The sequence below is a fragment of the Stegodyphus dumicola genome, chromosome X2, assembly GCF_044657685.1.
Source record: "Stegodyphus dumicola isolate Sdum_Otavi_A_Nest chromosome X2, ASM4465768v1".
Lineage (NCBI taxonomy): Eukaryota > Metazoa > Arthropoda > Arachnida > Araneae > Eresidae > Stegodyphus > Stegodyphus dumicola.
Genome location: NC_140781.1, coordinates 110,020,737 through 110,038,977, shown reverse-complemented (window position 1 = coordinate 110,038,977; position 18,241 = coordinate 110,020,737). Strand labels below are relative to the sequence as shown.

Here is an 18,241-nt window from a genome sequence, read left to right as displayed (position 1 = left end):
TTCGTCTGATTACTTAATTGTAGATTTTTTTTTACTTTGAAATGCAAATATTATTCATTAATTTCCATGATTTTTACATTTTGACATTTACAGAAAATTTAGCGGATCCAATTTCTTTGGGGAAAAGCTGTCGAAATTCTGAAGAATGCCAAGCTCGAGATCCATTCAGTATTTGTGAAAACGGCGTATGCACTTGCATCAAACCAAATGACGAATGCAACATTTATAACACAGGTAATAAGTCTTAAGCTGCTCAGAAGTATCACCGATTGCTAAGTGGTTAATTTTCAAATATTTACTAATAATACATAAAGAAATTTCGAGGGGAAAATAGGAAGGCCTATCGGGAAAATGAAAAAAATACATTGTGGGGTCCACAAAATTTCAAGCACTTAACATTGAAAAGTGTAGATGCATGTACAAAAATTTTAAACGAATCATAAGTGGATAAAATTTATCGTAATTATTGGCGTAAGTACTGAGAGTAATCTAAAGTAATAAAGTAACGATATCTTCAACAACAAAGAGGAAAACTTCTGGTGTGGGGATTTTAACCGTTTGACTGCTACGTGGAGCAAAAGTGCTACGTTCATTTGTCTCGAAAACAGCGACGCAGCGCTTTTCAGTATGTCTTTGTTGCTCCGTGGGTGTGAACATACGTAGTCTGACCTCACGCGTAATTTGTAACACAAGTGCATTCTAAAATAACTAACTGCGTCGCGTTTTCCCGAAAACTAGTTACTATAACTAGCTTCGAGTATTACGTTCAACAGTGGTTCAAAAATTTACCTTTATCAATAAATAAAGGAAGATTTGAGTAATGATCGATTAACATACATCAGTAAAAGCAGGACCATTTATTTACGCTTAATGTGTTACAACGGATATAAATTTAGAAAGCACTTCAACAAATAAAGTCAGAAATTAGCATTTATACAAACAGTTGCAGTACTATCCATAGAAGAAGTTTTGCATTTTGATAAATACTAATATTCATCAGGCTAATTTCAGGATTATTTTTGTGTTTTTTGGTTATGGCCATAATACATGCTTAAAAACTTAAACTTATGGATGATAGAGAAACAGAGATATTGCTATGATTACGTGATAAACCTCCTAAAGCAAATAAATTGGTATAGAAATGTTTTCTAAAGACGTAGAGAAATAGAAGATAATTTGCAATGTTTTAGAATACTGCCAGTAAACAAAATCCGCCATTGAAAGGAGGCAAAATTAAGACAGTCGTAGCAAATGAAACAAATAAATAAGCTGTTTATTTTGCTTCTATGTCTGTCTATTTTTGACAGTCACGAATGACAAAAACCTTTTTTGGCTAACTCGTAATTAGATTTACTTATAACATGTTATATTACTTTGAAGGCAAATCTTGTACCAGCAGAGACTAGACACTTAGATTATTTATATTACACCATAATGTTCGATTAGGTTAAAGAGATAATGATTAAATATCCATTTCCAAAAATAATGCAAATCACTTTTTCTCTTTTGTACTCTCAGCTAGTATTAACTGGATACTCCATGTCTTTTTCCTTCTTGTTAACAAGCAGTGAAATTCGCAGAGGTAGCAAGATTCATCTGAAATGCAGGCTTGTTTTCATGTCATTAGACACCACATGCCTTTTTTCCCTTTCAGGTCCTTTTTGATGTTTTCGTTTTGATAATAGCATGTAGTTTGTATTTTTATCAATTTATCTACAGCTTTAATAGTTAGTAACATCGTAGAATTGTCAATACGTAAAATTTTGTTTTCTTTACTCGCCTGATCTTTCCTTTCTACAGCATTCCACTTCATCAGTGTTTTAAACTCCAAAAAAACTTCTAAAATAAGAAAGACTCGATCATGTCCATAAAACATCATCTTAACAGATATTCATTGTTAATCATTTACTTTAAACTGCACTGAAAACGAAGAGGAAACAAGAAAATGAAAAATTCGAGACTGAAAATAAAAAGTGCTTTTCCGAAAAAATCAGCATTTTATCCTATAAGGGAGTTAACATAAAATTTATTAACTTAGTGCATTCTATCAGGACATGTACATCAAGCCAAACCTCAACGAGAATTTATCTTAAAAGTGTGCCTTTAGCGCACGCTATATAAGAAATTTTAAGTACTGTGACTAAATCTGTTTCTTAACTAAAAATAAACCTTCAAATAGTAAACTTAAAATTTAGGTGAATATTGCGACATTGAAACAAATAAAAAGTCATGATTTCAGCACAGCAACTTAGAAAATACCTTTGTTTTGGGCTCTGAAACTCAATGAAAGTTTTATTGAAACGGTGAGAGAAATAATTAAATAAGCAATTCAAAATTAAAAAGGTATACATTTTTCAATTAAAAAAATAGATGTAATTTATACTTAATAACATCACCATATTTCCTCCCTTCTTTGAAGATAAAAAACAGCAGTAATTGCATCTTCCTGTATCCTTTTACTTCCACTACAGATTTTCTAGTTCATTCCATTTACATTCCTTTTATTATACAACGTGTCCCATCAAGACAGCTCAAACTCTGCACAGCCGTACTCCTCGCTTGGAATACAGAAAAAATGCCTAAAGAACTGTACGCGTACGACCCATATTTTTCGAGATAAACACGAAAGGAAAGTATGACGTCATATCAGGTGCAGAACAACGGTATTTGCATATGTTTATATTGGAAGATGTTCAAAATGCCCGCCGTGCATACTTGGAATGGTGCGCCTTGGAATGGCTGACTGCGCACGTTGCAGCAGCATGGTGTCCGCCAAAGTACACACAGCATGAAGATGAACAACTAAATCACTTTCTGCAGTAACTGGGTCTTGTCTGTAGTAACTAGGTCAATTCCTTCAGATGGCCATATAGGAATAAATCCAAAGGTGTCAGATCTGGTATCGTAGCCATGGAGGTAAAAAAGACAGAAGGAACCTAGAACTGATTTTTCCCATACACTCTATTGAAGCAGCGATGCATCCCTCTTGGTGAACAAAACATTCAGTGATTTGTCGCTAAGATCAACAGGTTTTGACATGATCGGAGGTAAACATTTTATAATTAAGTCTTAAATGTAAGTATAAATGTATATATTTTCCTTTTCTTCTACAATATTTGCGAGTCCTAATTATGCGAAGGAATACGTTTTTAAATAAAATTTCATTCTGAATGGAATTAAATGCCATACTTCCCAGAACATTCTGCTCAAACAGTTTCAATTGAACGAAATATTTTCACAAGTTTTCGTTAAGTACATTAGAAAGAAAATTTAAGAAATTCGATTTTATTCGGTTAACAATTACAAAAAATTAGTTTGTTGTATTATTATCTTTCATAAATACTTTCTCAAATATGAGATAATTTTCAGCTTGTTAGGTATCAAATCAAAAATCATAGTCACTCTGTAATTATGCTCTGTTTGGTTCATTTCAAATTACGACATCTTTTATTTTAATAGTTAAATATTATTGCTGATTTCTATGTACTTAACTATTTATGAGTATTTCTGAAAGGGAAGGGGAGGTTTGTTATATTTAAAACTTGTAACTGAATTATTATAAAATGTAAGAAAATAATTGCTTTTAATACCTATAAGTTTTTTTACCCTTGATTTCAGCAACACTCATCCTAAAAGTTCTACTTTGCTATTTTTTAAGAACGCATCTCATAGAGTATGTTTTATAGCAATAATAATAATACAAGGTTCCTCAAAAAGGAAGCAACAAAGCCAAAACACGGAATAAAACAAAAACTGTTTAATGGATATGCGAGAAATTGATCCAAGAGCTTGTTGCATCATTACACCACACAGCAAGCAATAAAGCAGAGACATACAAAACACGTGCATTTTTCAAATCACAAAATACGAAATGGGTCTGAAGAATGCACAGTTGAAACACACTCTAACAACGAGTATGATACCTTCTAACTGAAATGCATGCATGACTACGGTGAGGCAAGCTGGTAACAGTGTCGTTAACGCCCATTCCTATAATAATGCATGTTGGTGCTATTGCGACCTGCTATCCGTCGTCTCAACATATTCCCCACATGCCTTATGGCAGCGTTTCCCAAACTTTTGGACCGCAGCCCGGTACGAGATTTTAAACTTTTTCGCGACCCACCTTATAAAAAAAACATTTATTTAATAAACAAATTTTATTTTTTAATAAAAATCAAAATTCAAGTTATTTGTTTGTTTATTTCATACAGAAAAATTGCAAAATAATTATATAACAAAAACATAAGTAATTAAAGACAATTGATTATCTTCAGTTAAAACTTAAAGTAAATAAAGTAAATTTTGTTTTACATATTTTGACCTTAGTGCGAAGGATGATGTTTTTCATCACATAGTTATTTCAAATTAGGATAGCACGTGGTCCGTCGTTGCTTAGCCCAACATACTTCATCCAATCAATACCGTGACCAGTGACAAAATTATTGATAGCCTTAAAAAATTTCATCTGAGGTCGTTCTTGTCGGTAGCCTTTTACAAAATATATATATATATATATATATAGTGTCTTTGTCAATATATTTAATAAAACACATTAGATTTGTACTATCCTCGATATCTGTGCTTTCATCCATTTGCAAGGGAAAACACTTGCTCATGTTTCGCGCAATCATCAATTCTCCGTTTAACTGCATTATTTGACAATGGTATCGCTGAAAATAAACATTTTTTCCTTCATTCCGCATAAATTATTTGCAACAATTTTGAAAGCAGGAAGTATGAATTTTTCTCCAGCACTATGAGGATACCCAGTTTCAGCTATTAATTTGGAAATTTCAAAAGATGTCAAAGTGAGGTTTTTATTTCAGGTAAGAGTGTATTTTTTTTTTTTTTTTTTTTTTTTTTTGAGCAGCAACCAATTCATTTTTCTTATCAGTAAAAACGCTAATTGGCTTAGCAGAGTACTCAGAATGGAGTGTGTTTAAATGCCGTTTCAACTTGGACGGTTTCATACTTTCTTTTGTGGTGATGGCGATAAGGAGCGCGCCTTGCGCCCTCCGATAAGTGTGGCAACCCTAGAGGAGAAGTTTCTTACGAGTAGCGAGCAGAGCGAAACAGGCAGGCTGTCGGGAAGTGTGCGCGAAGTTCCTAAATAAAGCTTAATTTTTATTGTGCACTATGTCTTGTTAATATTTATATTAATGCAGTAAGAACATAATCTGTGATATGGAATTTGAGGATTGGTGGTAAAAACATAATAGGAAATTTCCATAATGGTAACCCGGACTGTGTTAAACCGTATGAACAGTTCTCAAGCACTTTCGGTTTTGACTACAAGCCATCACTCAAGATCTCCAAACCAGAAGTAATGGATTACATCGGTTTTCGTCCTCCGGATCACAGATGAGTAGTAATTATAGATCATTTTATAATTCTGTTTTCTACTTATCATTTAATTTCATTTTCTTTAGTTAAATTTTTGCTTTTATTTTGGCTTAAAAACCTTGCACAATGTCTGATGTTCATGCCGTCCAAATTCCGGTTTATAACCGATCAGACCCATCTTTATGGTTTATTATGTGTGAAAGTACTTTTGCTCTTGCCACCCCCAAACCTATCACAGAATCCATTACTAAATATAATTATGTAGTTTCTCATCTTCCTCCAGATATCGCATCACTAGTACGGGATTTATTTATGAAACCAGACCCTATTGATCCATATGCAAAGCTTAAAACTGAGTTAATAAATCGTTCAGGAGAATCTTCTCAGCAAGAAATTCGCCAATTATTATCTGGAGAAGAATTAGGTTCTCGAAAACCTTCCGATTTGCTTAGAAATATGAAACGTCGAGCAGAATCTTTAAATGTTCCTGATAACTTAATGTTAGAATTATTCCTTCAACGTTTGCCTTCGACTGTTCAGTCTATTTTGGCAGCGGTTTCCAATTTAACTGTAGATAAAGCTGCAGAAATTGCCGACAGAATTTTAGAAGTAAATCCAACCCCAGGGACTTGTGCCGTTTCTCGCACAGTCGATCAGTCTCTCGAGGATAAATTATTTAAACAAATAGAAAAATTAAACAAACGTATTGATCGCATTTCTCTTTCTCGTGGTCGCTCGCCAAATCACGGAGATCGCAATAAGGAAAGAAGCAATTCCAAAAGGAGAGATTATTCTGTTTGCTGGTATCATAGACGTTTTGGGAAAAAGTGTAGAGATGACAAATGTACAAAACCTTGTTCATGGCAGGGAAACGAAACCAGCAAAGAATAGAGGCGACTTATTCTTTGCCTCAAGTTTCACGTCGCCTGTTCGTTCGTGACCGTAGAACAAACCTTTCATTCTTGGTCGATACCGGCTCTGACGTGTCCTTACTTCCAGCAAATAATTCTCAAAAACGGAATTCGTCCCAACAAACACTTTTCGCTGCTAATTCTTCTACTATTCATGTTTATGGTCAAAAAACACTTTCTTTGGATTTCAAATTAAGACGACAGTTTACATGGACTTTTCTTATAGCAAATGTTAGTACACCCATTCTTGGAGCAGATTTTCTCCATTTCTTTGAATTGGTGCCTGATCTCAGAAACAAATGTCTCAAAGATTTAAAAACGCATTTTAAAACCGTCGGTTGCGTGAAAAATGCAAGCATTTATTCAGTAAAAACTGTATTTAGTGATACACCATATCACAAAATTTTAAAAGAATTTCCTTCAGTTACTAGATTACCAGATCCTAACCAACCTGTTAAACATAACACCGTTCATTATATCATAACTAAAGGTCCACCTGTGGTTGCAAAACCTCGTCGGTTAGCTCCAGATCGCTTAAAAATAGCAAAACAAGAATTTCAAACTATGATGCAATTGGGGCATTTGAGACCTTCGAGCAGCAATTATGCATCCCCACTTCACATGGTTCCAAAAAAGGGAAGTCTGGAATGGAGACCTGTAGGAGATTATCGAGCATTGAACGCTCAAACAATAAAAGACAAATACCCTATTCCATGCTTAGCCGATTTTACTGCTGCATTGCACGGTACTAAAATTTTTAGTCATGTCGACCTGATTAAGGCATACCATCAAATACCAATTAACCCAGCCGACATCCACAAAACCGCCATATGCACACCATTCGGTTTATTCGAAAGTATCCGTATGCAATTCGGCTTATGCAATGCATCTGCGACTTTTCAACGTTTTATAGATGAAGTCACGCGGGATTTAGAAGGCGTTTACGCTTTTGTCGATGACTTGCTCATAGCCTCTAAAGATTCTGAGGAACATTGCAGGCATTTGAAAGCTTTATTTTCCAAACTTCAGGAATATGGACTTTGCATAAATGTTTCAAAATGCACCTTTGGTCAAACATCTATTGATTTCTTAGGTTTTCACCTTAGTGAAAACGGAATTGAACCTCTTCCTGACAAAGTCAAATGTATTTTAGATTTTCCTCAACCTACCACTCTCACTCAGCTTCGCCGATTTTTAGGCATGTTTAACTTTTATAGATGTTTCATACCTAAAGCAGCACATATTCTTTCTCCTTTAATAAAATTGTTAGAAGGCTATATTAATAAAAAGAAATCTCGTTCTCGTGTTCAGGATTCATCCCCACAATTAAATTGGAACGAGAATGCTGAACAAGCCTTTATTGCTGCCAAAAATGCCATTGCTCAGGCTACCCTTTTGAGACACCCTATTCCCGGAGCCCAGCTAAGCATCTGGGTAGATGCCTCAGACGTCGCAATCGGCGGCACACTTATGCAGTTGTCTCAACAAACATGGGAACCTATAGCATTTTTCTCTATGAAACTCAATAAAAGTCAACAGAAATGGTCCGCGTACGATAGGGAATTATTTTCTATTTATTCTGCAATTAAGAAATTCCGACACATGTTAGAGGGCAGAAATTTTATAATTTATACGGATCAAAAACCGTTAATATACGCTTTTAAACAGAACCCTCATAAATGTTCACCTCGACAATTGCGACATTTAGATTTTATTTCTCAGTACTCTACTGATATTAGGCATGTGCAAGGTTCAAAAAACGTCGTTGCTGACGCTCTTTCAAGAATCGAAATTGATTCCATAACAAAATCTCCATTTTTGGATTTTAAAAAATTTTCGGAAGCTCAACGGCATGATCCGGAGGTACAAGACCTTCTCAAAAACAACACATCATCTTTGAAACTGGAATTTAAACCGTGCCAATATTCTGATGGTAATATTCTTTGTGACATATCAACAGACATTCCTCGTCCATTTGTTCCAAATTCCTTTCGCAGACTCATCTTTAATCATCTGCATAATCTGTCACATCCAGGAATTGCAGCTACTACGAAGCTTATTTGTTCTCGTTATGTATGGCCCGATATGAAACGTCATATCAAAAATTGGGTGAAATCCTGTGAATCTTGCCAAAAATCGAAAATTACTAGGCATACTAAAGCACCACTGGGCACATTCTCTCTTCCTGATGCACGTTTTTCAGAAATCCATATGGATATCGTCGGACCGTTACCTCCATCAGAAGGCAATGTGTACCTTTTGACTCTAATAGATAGATTCTCCAGATGGCCTGAAGCCATTCCCATCCCGGATATGAAAACGGAAACCATTTGCAGAGCCATCTTCAACTGTTGGATATCTCGTTTTGGCTGCCCATCGATCATAACAACAGACCAAGGTTCTCAAATGAGATCCGCACTTTTTGCAGAATTCACGCGCATTTTGGGTACGAACAGAATCACAACAACAGCCTATCATCCAATGTCCAACGGCATTGTTGAACGATTTCATCGACATTTAAAATCTTCTCTCAAGGCTCACGAGACCAATAACTGTATCAGGTTCAATTGTTTCTTCTAACTTTCTTCGGAAACATACAATGACCTGACTAGAACAGAGAGCTTACTAAAGCTATGTTCACTAATTGTAGTAAGTGGACAGGATACAGACGAAGGGTATACAAAACCCTTTATTTTTTTTTCTTTATATACAATGACTTCCGTACTTCGGAATACAATGACCCTCCACTCGGGGTCTAACTTAAAAGATATCAAAATAAAACTAAACTCTAATTTAACTTTAGAATAAGATTGGCCTTATAATAACAGAAAGCGTATGTAGCACAGAGACTGTGAACACTACAATACGTTTAATTTATCAAGAGGATTAAAACCTCTGGCCTGGAAGGCAAAGTAGCAACTGCGTAACTTCTAAGGTAAGCGGCCTGCTTCGAACTCACGGCTTCCTCTCTTCTGCTTGGCAAAAAGGCCACACTTAAATACTTGGCGTTCGCCAGACAACTTTGCATAAACTCCTTCACGCTTATAATTCTGGCCGGAAGTAGAAAATAAGAAGTGATAGTAAAGATTTAAAATAAACGTTAGTAAAACTTAAGATCCTTACATACTTCCCGCCAGAGTTAATTAGTTTGAAACTGAGGTCTAAAACGACCTTGTTGAAAACTTTTAGCTCTAGAAACTAACGCGAGGCCAACCTTTAACAAAAAAATGCTTCGCTAGAAACTAGAAAAATTTAAAAGAAAGAAATTTGTTACAATAGCAGCTCCCGGAATATACAACAATCTTTTTTCTTTTTCATCTGTACTGCATCAAAACAGGAGCTTTATTCAATTCTGGTTCCTTCCAGAGATCTGGAAGGAAAACTAGTTTAATGAAATGTTACAGAATGACATTGCAAATAACATATAGAATATACTTTTCTTAACATTCTTATTTCATTCATGACTAGTTTTAATTATCTCTCCCCGTGCTCTCTGACATGTGTTGTAAAAACACCAAACACGAATGTGTTTCTGTCTATGTGTTCAACACTTCCTCCTATAATCAAAACACTAACGTGTTAAAATTCAACATACGAGACCTCTTAACACACCCTAATTTCAACTCTAGACCCTGAGGTACTATTCTGAAAGTGGCTAACTCTAAAGTGTAGCGTCAGAGAGCCTAACTACATCATTCAACCTTTAACACATATTCAGCATGATTTAATCTTTACAGTCACACGAATAACAAAATTTTTTAACATTACTTTCACTTTTACCATATCACGGTATTTCTAAACATTCAAAATAACAGTTCACATGTATACAAGAACATATGAAGATGCCGTTAATTTTACACATTTGAAAACATACATTAGTAGTACATTGTTAACTTCTATTCTTTTCAAAGCAAGTGCCAATTCTTTCTACATTGAAATAATACTACATTTCAAAAAGTCTTTCAGACTAAAACTTCTTTCTTGTTAGAATGTTTTAAATAAAATTTATACAATTTAAGTCTTTATACAACGCTATTATACATCAACTTTAGTTTTACGCGCGAGTAATTGAAAAACATAATAAGAAAATCGGTCACAACTCATTTCTCGCCCTTTTGGCGATAAAGGTAGACCTCGCATGAGGTAAAACTTCTTCAAATCTGCCACTTGCAGTAAGAATGAAAGATTAACTTAAGTTTGTAAAGTAACACAAAATTTTACTTATCTTTGTAATATTCAGACATCCTTTTCTGGGCCCAGTCTTTAAAGGTGCTGCAGACCGTTGCTTGGTTGATCCTCCTTCTTGTACGGGCTCGCCCTTCAGTGCTTTCCTCTGGAAGCTTCCGTTTTTCACCACTACGGCCACCCTTGAACATCTTCCTTCTGTCCTCTGCTTGTGGTCTTGGCCGCTTGAAGGCAGCTGGTCTTGGTGGAACCGGGAAACTTCTGTCGTGATCCTGCTTGGACCTCGTTGTTGGCCGTTCAAATTTTTCTTGTACTTTTTCCTCCGCCGCTGATGGCCCTTCCGCAGTTCGGCGACTTTTGCTGCGGAGAGTTCTGTCGGATGAGTCAATCTTCCGTTTCACAGCCGGGTTATAGTTGCCGTCCTTTCTCCCGGTCTTTTCCACATACGTCGTCCTTCTCCCTTCTTCATTCTGGGGGTGTTCGTGAACTCTGTTTTTTGGACGGTGGAACGACTTCTTTTTCTTTGTACCTTCAATTTTTCCGCGGGGCAATTTTCTTTTCACTTGCTTCTGTCTCTCATTGGCTTGCCCTTGTACTTGTCGTTTTCCCACCTCTGGAACTTGTACCTGCGGTGTCTGCCGTACCGGATCCTGCAAAAGATCTGAAAAGATTTGCATTTTATTACGGTCATAGAATGGTTTTATCTGGTCAATGTTTGCGGAACAGGTTTCGCCATTTCTTGCCTTTAATACTACAACAGCGTGAGTTATTTTTTCTATAACATATGGTCCTTCAAAGCGTGGGAAAAATTTGGCAGTTTTATCTTCTGGTGCTGAAGAAAGTGAATGCTTAATTTTTAGTACTTCATCCCCTACTTTATAAGTTACTCCCCGTCGTTTCAAATCATAATAGAGCTTCTGTTTTCTTTGTGCTACTTCCGTATTCTTCTTTGCTTCCTTAATTAGTTTTTCTATATCACCCATTTTAAATTCTGGGGCTCTTTGTTGCACATAAAATAGTTTATCTAACGGTGTTATAATCTTTCTGCCTAGAAATAACTCAGCAGGAGTTTTTCCCGTTGTATCATGTTTTGCGGTCCTAAGGGCGAAAGCAAATTCATTGACATAGTTATCCCAGCTTTTATGAAAATTTTTAACATAACTACGGATAATTTTCACTATATTTCTGTTGACCCGTTCCGCTATATTTGATTGCGGCCGATACGGGACCATTTTTAAATGACGTATGCCCAGTTTTTGGCACATGTCTTCAAATATATTACTTACAAATTGAGGACCATTATCCGATATAACTTTTAGGGGCGCCCCGTATTTTAAAATATATTTATTTAAAATAGAATCGGTAACTAATTTCGCGGAGGCTCGTTTTAAGGGAACAATTTCGGTCCATTTACTAAAATGATCAACTATAACAAGGAGATAGCGACTTTTGTTTAACTGACTTTTTGGGAAAGGGCCCAATAAATCGATACCGATTATTTCATTTGGAAATTCGGATTTAATACTATTTAGAAACCCGGCCGGGCGGAAATTAATATAATTAACGGCTTGACATGTTGGGCAGGACTGGACATACGCCCTTGTTAACTTTTGCAGTTCAGGAAAGTAGACTGCCTCGCGTACGCGTTGAGTAGTTTTTCGAATACCAGCATGAGAAGCTAAAGGGCTGTCATGGAGCTCTTGCAGGATATTTAATCTAAGACTAGCTGGGATAACAGGTCGAAATTCGTTGTTGGAATTCGTAGTTTTTGTATAAAATAATAGACCATCTATTAGTTCGTAATGGGCCGCCCTATTTCTTATCGCCACAATATCTTGGTGGCTAAAATTTTCAGGATCCTTCAAATACTCATAAATACTTCCAAACTCAGGATCCTTACCCAGTTCGGTTATTACAGTTTCTCGGGAATTTATTGTACACGCTGTCAGCATTGCAACTTTTACGGTATTACCCTGTTCGTCTAATTTAATTCGTGACAGGGCATCTGCTACGATATTTTCCTTTCCGGGGGTATGCTTGATTACCAGATTATATTCTTGCAGCTTGAGTGCCCATCTTATTAACCTTGGGGATAAATTTTTTCCAGAGTACAATCTAGTTACCGCCGCATGATCAGAATATACTGTTATCGGCGCCTTTCCAAAATAGACTCGGAACTTTTGCACTGCTAACAGAACTGCAAGTGCCTCTCTCTCGGTCGCGGAATAGTTTCTTTGTGTTTGATTTAAAGTTCGGCTAAAAAATGCTACTGGCTGCTGATTTTGCGAAAGTACCGCTCCTACCGCATAATCCGAAGCATCCGCTGAAATTTCTAAATTTTCATCCTTTTCAGGAAATTTCAACACAGGGGCTTGCGTTAATGCTTGTTTTAATTTTTCGAAAGCACTATTGGCTTCGGCCGTCCACGAGAATCTTGCCTTTTTCCTTTTTAATTTTAACAATGGCTCAGCGATAGCCGCAAAATCTTTTATAAAGGACCTATAATATGAACAAAGTCCTAGAAAAGAAGAGAGCTTCTTTGCCGTGTTTGGAGTCGGATACATTTGTACAGCGATTATTTTTGATTCATCTGTCTCGATCCCTTTTTGCGATATTTTGTAACCTAAATATTTTAATTCAGGGGCTGCAAATTTGCATTTTTCGACATTAACTTTTAGACCGGCCTCATTTAATAAAGAAAACACCTGTCTTAAATCCTGTACATGTTGGTCTAGATTATCACTAGTAATAATGATATCGTCTAAATAGATAAATGTGGACTTTCCGAGAACAGGTCTTAACACAATGTCCATGCATCGCTGAAATGTTGCTGGGGCGCCTGAAAGGCCAAACGGCATTCGCAAAAATGCATAAGTGCCAGACTTGGTTATAAAAGCAGTCTTAGGCACGTCCTCAGGCCTGATCCCTATTTGAAAATAACCATTCGTTAAGTCTAAAGTTGTCATAAATTTGGTTGATTTTATGTTCCTTAAAATTTCTTCTATAATCGGTAACGGATATACCGGATATTTCGTTATGGAATTTAATTTACGGTAATCAATAGCGAATCTCCACCTTTTTGGATGCTCCAAAGGATAATCATTATTTTTCTTACATAAAACCACCGGACTAGCATAACTACTTGAGATAGGCGTTACGATCTTTTTACGTAGCATATCGGTAATATGCCATTCTATAATTTTTTCCTTATTCTTATCATACCGGTATGGTTTTTGACGAACCGGCAATGCATCTCCGGTGTCAATACTATGGTTAGTAACCTGGGTAAATCCTGGAATATCACTAAATAAGGAAGCAAATTCACTTACCACTTGTCGGATTCTATCTTGCTCGTCATTAGGCAGGTGGTCGAGATTTACCCTTGGCGGTTCAACCTTTTCTACACGCACTGGCTTCATCGTCAGCTTAAGAGACGCTTCATTAAAATCCAGTGTAGCTTGTGCGTCTGAAAGAAAGTCTATTCCTAGTATTAAGTGTGCTTGCAAATTCTTTACTATAAAAAACATCACCTTTACTTGTTCGTCCTTGATACGGATGTACAAAGGTACTTTACCTACGCACTTACATTGTTCTCCTTGCGCCGCTAATACTGTTGTATTATCCGCATTATATATGCGGTATTTGCGAAAATACTTTCTAAAAAAGACTTCTGCCACACAGGAACACTGCGCGCCGGTATCCAGGAGTGCGGTGGCCGGGATATTATTTACCAAGACTTCAATCTTCGGAAGAGTTAAATTTTTCACCATTACTGTATTTAACTTGTAGGAAGAGGGGTTTTCGTGGCCTTCGGATTTCCGCACCCTCTCGTCAGCAGAAATCCGTTTTAGTTTAAATTATTTTTTCTTTCGGTGCTTTCCTTCTTTCTCCACTGGCCTTGAGACTTTTTTCCTGGGTTGCTATTGAACTGTCGACGTTCGCCGGCTGTTTTTGAATGCTCGGGTTTCCTTGCCCACTGATTCGCTTTTTCTCCGTAGCCATGTGCTTGAGTTTGCTGTAGTCTTGGCGTACCAAATTGGTTTCGCTGTTGATATTGGCGTCTTCTTTCGACGTCCGCCGTTCTTCTACTTTCAAACTGGATTGCTAGCTCAAATAATTTTTCCAGTGTAGTCGGATTTCTCAATTCAATAAAGTCTTGCACTTGGGGTAGTAACCTCGGCAAAATCACTTGAATTATTTCAGGATCCGGACGGTTTCCATACAAGAGCTTGAAAACGTGAATTTTTCTTAAAATAAACCTGGAGAGGTTTTCCATTCTTTGTTGATATATACTGAAAAGTTCTGTTTCTAATTTCGCACGATCCCTTACAACAGGGAAGGCTTTTAGTAGGGCAGTCTTGAAATTTTCGTAGGTATAGGTGGGACTTCCTGCTTGACCCAAGAGACTTCTGCCGATACATTTGAACCAGTTAAGCGCTTGGCCCCTCAAAGCGCTGGTAGCTAAGGTAACTTTTTGAAACTCGTGCACGGGGTAGAGCATGAAGTGGTCATCCAATTTTTCCAAAAAACTGGTTACCTGTGAGTTTCCATTAAACGTTGCTTCTGGTTTTATCGAAGCGCGCATGGTCTGGACAATATACCCAAATCCTTCCAGGGCGGCAGCTGGCATTTCTGGATTCTGAGCTGTTTCTGCAGGCAGCACAGGTTCTTCTTGAAACTCGGCCATGGTTATTCTTCGTCGGGCGCCACTATCAGGTTCAATGTTTCTTCTAACTTTCTTCGGAAACATACAATGACCTGACTAGAACAGAGAGCTTACTAAAGCTATGTTCACTAATTGTAGTAAGTGGACAGGATACAGACGAAGGGTATACAAAACCCTTTATTTTTTTTTCTTTATATACAATGACTTCCGTACTTCGGAATACAATGACCCTCCACTCGGGGTCTAACTTAAAAGATATCAAAATAAAACTAAACTCTAATTTAACTTTAGAATAAGATTGGCCTTATAATAACAGAAAGCGTATGTAGCACAGAGACTGTGAACACTACAATACGTTTAATTTATCAAGAGGATTAAAACCTCTGGCCTGGAAGGCAAAGTAGCAACTGCGTAACTTCTAAGGTAAGCGGCCTGCTTCGAACTCACGGCTTCCTCTCTTCTGCTTGGCAAAAAGGCCACACTTAAATACTTGGCGTTCGCCAGACAACTTTGCATAAACTCCTTCACGCTTATAATTCTGGCCGGAAGTAGAAAATAAGAAGTGATAGTAAAGATTTAAAATAAAATAAACGTTAGTAAAACTTAAGATCCTTACAACTGGACTGAAACACTACCAGTTGTTATGCTTGGTATTCGGACAGCCGTAAAGGAAGATCTACAGTCATCTTGTGCTGAACTGGTGTACGGCACAACTCTCAAGCTGCCTAGTGATATGATAACGTCATCTAAGATATCTCCGTATGACACACAATTTATCACGAATCTTAGGCATAGAATGCAACAATTGAATCCAATAGCAACATCTGCACATTGCCAAGAAAAATGTTACGTAAGTGCTACCTTAAAGTCGTGTACGCATGTATACTTACGTGTCGATCGAGTAAAGCCACCTCTGTGCCAACCATACACAGGTCCGCATAAAGTCCTTTCTAGAACGGACAAAACTTTCACAATAGATGTTAACGGTCTGAAATCTACTGTGTCTATAGACCGTGTGAAACCAGCCTATTTGCTTTCGGACTCTAATTTGCCTGAACTGAAAACAAATAAAGACTTAAAGACAGTTCAGCAGAATAAATCTGCAAACGAACTCTCTAAGACACAAACTGTCACCAGATCGGGAAGACATGTTCACTTCCCTAAGAAACTTGCTTCTTACATAACAATTTAAAACATTTTTTTTTAAATTCATATCTTAACATATTTCTTGTTATTTCATGTTTATTATATGTGTCAATACCTTGTTATATATTGAATTTCATTTTGATCTTTTCTAATTTTATATTCTAATTTTGTAATCATGTAAAAATACCCGACAGTACGGATCCTCTAAGATAATTTCATAACCTATGTCGTTCCTTTGAATAGTCATTAAAGGAACTGGGGGGAAACTCTGTGGTGATGGCGATAAGGAGCGCGCCTTGCGCCCTCCGATAAGTGTGGCAACCCTAGAGGAGAAATTTCTTACGAGTAGCGAGCAGAGCGAAAGAGGCAGGCTGTCGGGGAGTATGCGCGATGTTCCTAAATAAAGTTTAATTTTTATTGTGCACTATGTCTTGTTAATATTTATATTAATGCAGTAAGAACATAATCTGTGATATGGAATTTGAGGATTGGTGGTAAAAACATAACAGGAAATTTCCATACTTTTGAAATTTGCTCATTGCAAATAACACATAGCCGCAAAATATTTTGACTTCCGCCGGCAATGTTTATGCTTGTTATTTTGGCGCTGTCAGCTTTGCTCGTGCTTGGTTGATCATCATCATTTAAATCTGTGGTTTTCTTGATTAACTGTTAATTATCCATTTTAAAAAAGTATGAAAGCTTTAATAAAAAGATTTCGTTTATTAATGATTTATAAGAAAAAGTATTTTTATTCCTTACCAATATGAAGTTGCTATTAATAACAGGTAATAATAACTATTGTCAAATAAAATAGGTAACAAAAATTCAAACATAACCTTGTTTTGATACACGTGAGTTTACGGCGCACGTACCGGAGAAGGCATTGAATGACGAATCGAAATCAGCCAATCAGAGCATCCGAATTTAAACGGTCCGGTAGGAAACGGTGGTAAAGGGTTGCCACCTGCGGTACTTGAAAACGTTTCGAAAAATATTAAATTTAGAGCAAAATGTTATAGATTTTTTGTGTTTTTACAATTTTTACCACGACCCAGCTGAATTTTTATGCGACCCGGTGCCGGGTCGCGACCGATACTTTGGGAAACGCTGCCCTATGGGATTCAAGTCCGGTGATCTAGCAAGCCACAGCAGATGTGTAATGGTTCCACTCTATAGATAACTTCGTACGACCTGCGGGAGGGCATTATCGTAAATAAACATCGCGTGGGTACCCAATGCAGTGATAAAAGAACGCCTAAGAAGGTTTAGAATTTCGTCGCGATATCGTACGGCTATGACGAAACCACCAGGAAATACGTAGAGGTCGTTACGGCCGTTCGTTGCTATCCCAGCCGAGGATTGTTCTCAACAGATGAGGTTTTTACTTTTGTCTCCGTTCGTAACGTTAAACTCTAACAATTTCAAAAACTATGGACTGAACAGGTATGGTTCTTTGGGCACTTTATGTGTTTCAAGGGAGGAATCTGACTGTGCAACAGGTATGGTTCTTTGGGCATTTTTATGTGTTTCAAGCGAGGAATCTGACTGTGCATTCTTTGCGTGAGCTTGATAGGACATCTTGTATAAACGTACTTCCTCTCTCTCTCTCATATGTTTTGCATTTTATATATTACACATGCATATTTATGTCACTAAAGATTTCACATTAATAGGCTGCTACAACGACACATTCCAGTGTCGCAATGGATACTGCATATCATGGTACTTTGTCTGCGACAAACAAATGAACTGTCCAGATAACAGTGATGAAGATGAATGTGTGCCATTCAGTAAGTATATTTTAATAATTATTTCATAATTTCTGCAGGCTAAATCGGTTTGGGTTGTATAAAATGTTACATAGGTTGGAACTTTCCTTTAAGTACGCTTTACAATATGTATATTGATTTATCTAAAATTTACATACGTGTTCAGCATTTCCCCAAACAGATATATATATGCTAGCTTAAAAGTAGTTTTAAAA

The 18,241-nt window shown here is 36.8% G+C and overlaps 1 protein-coding gene across 3 annotated transcripts in view; it reads left to right on the top strand.

Annotated features, from left to right (window-relative positions):
* Positions 1 to 18,241, top strand: part of LOC118189345 (uncharacterized) — a 182,496-nt gene that overhangs the window by 147,861 nt on the left and 16,394 nt on the right. For all 3 annotated transcript variants that reach the window (XM_085809434.1, XM_085809432.1, XM_085809433.1), the window contains 2 exons: positions 94 to 234; positions 17,931 to 18,047. In XM_085809434.1, coding sequence (XP_085665560.1) covers positions 94 to 234; positions 17,931 to 18,047 — 258 coding nt within the window. The remainder of the gene's footprint in view (positions 1 to 93; positions 235 to 17,930; positions 18,048 to 18,241) is intronic.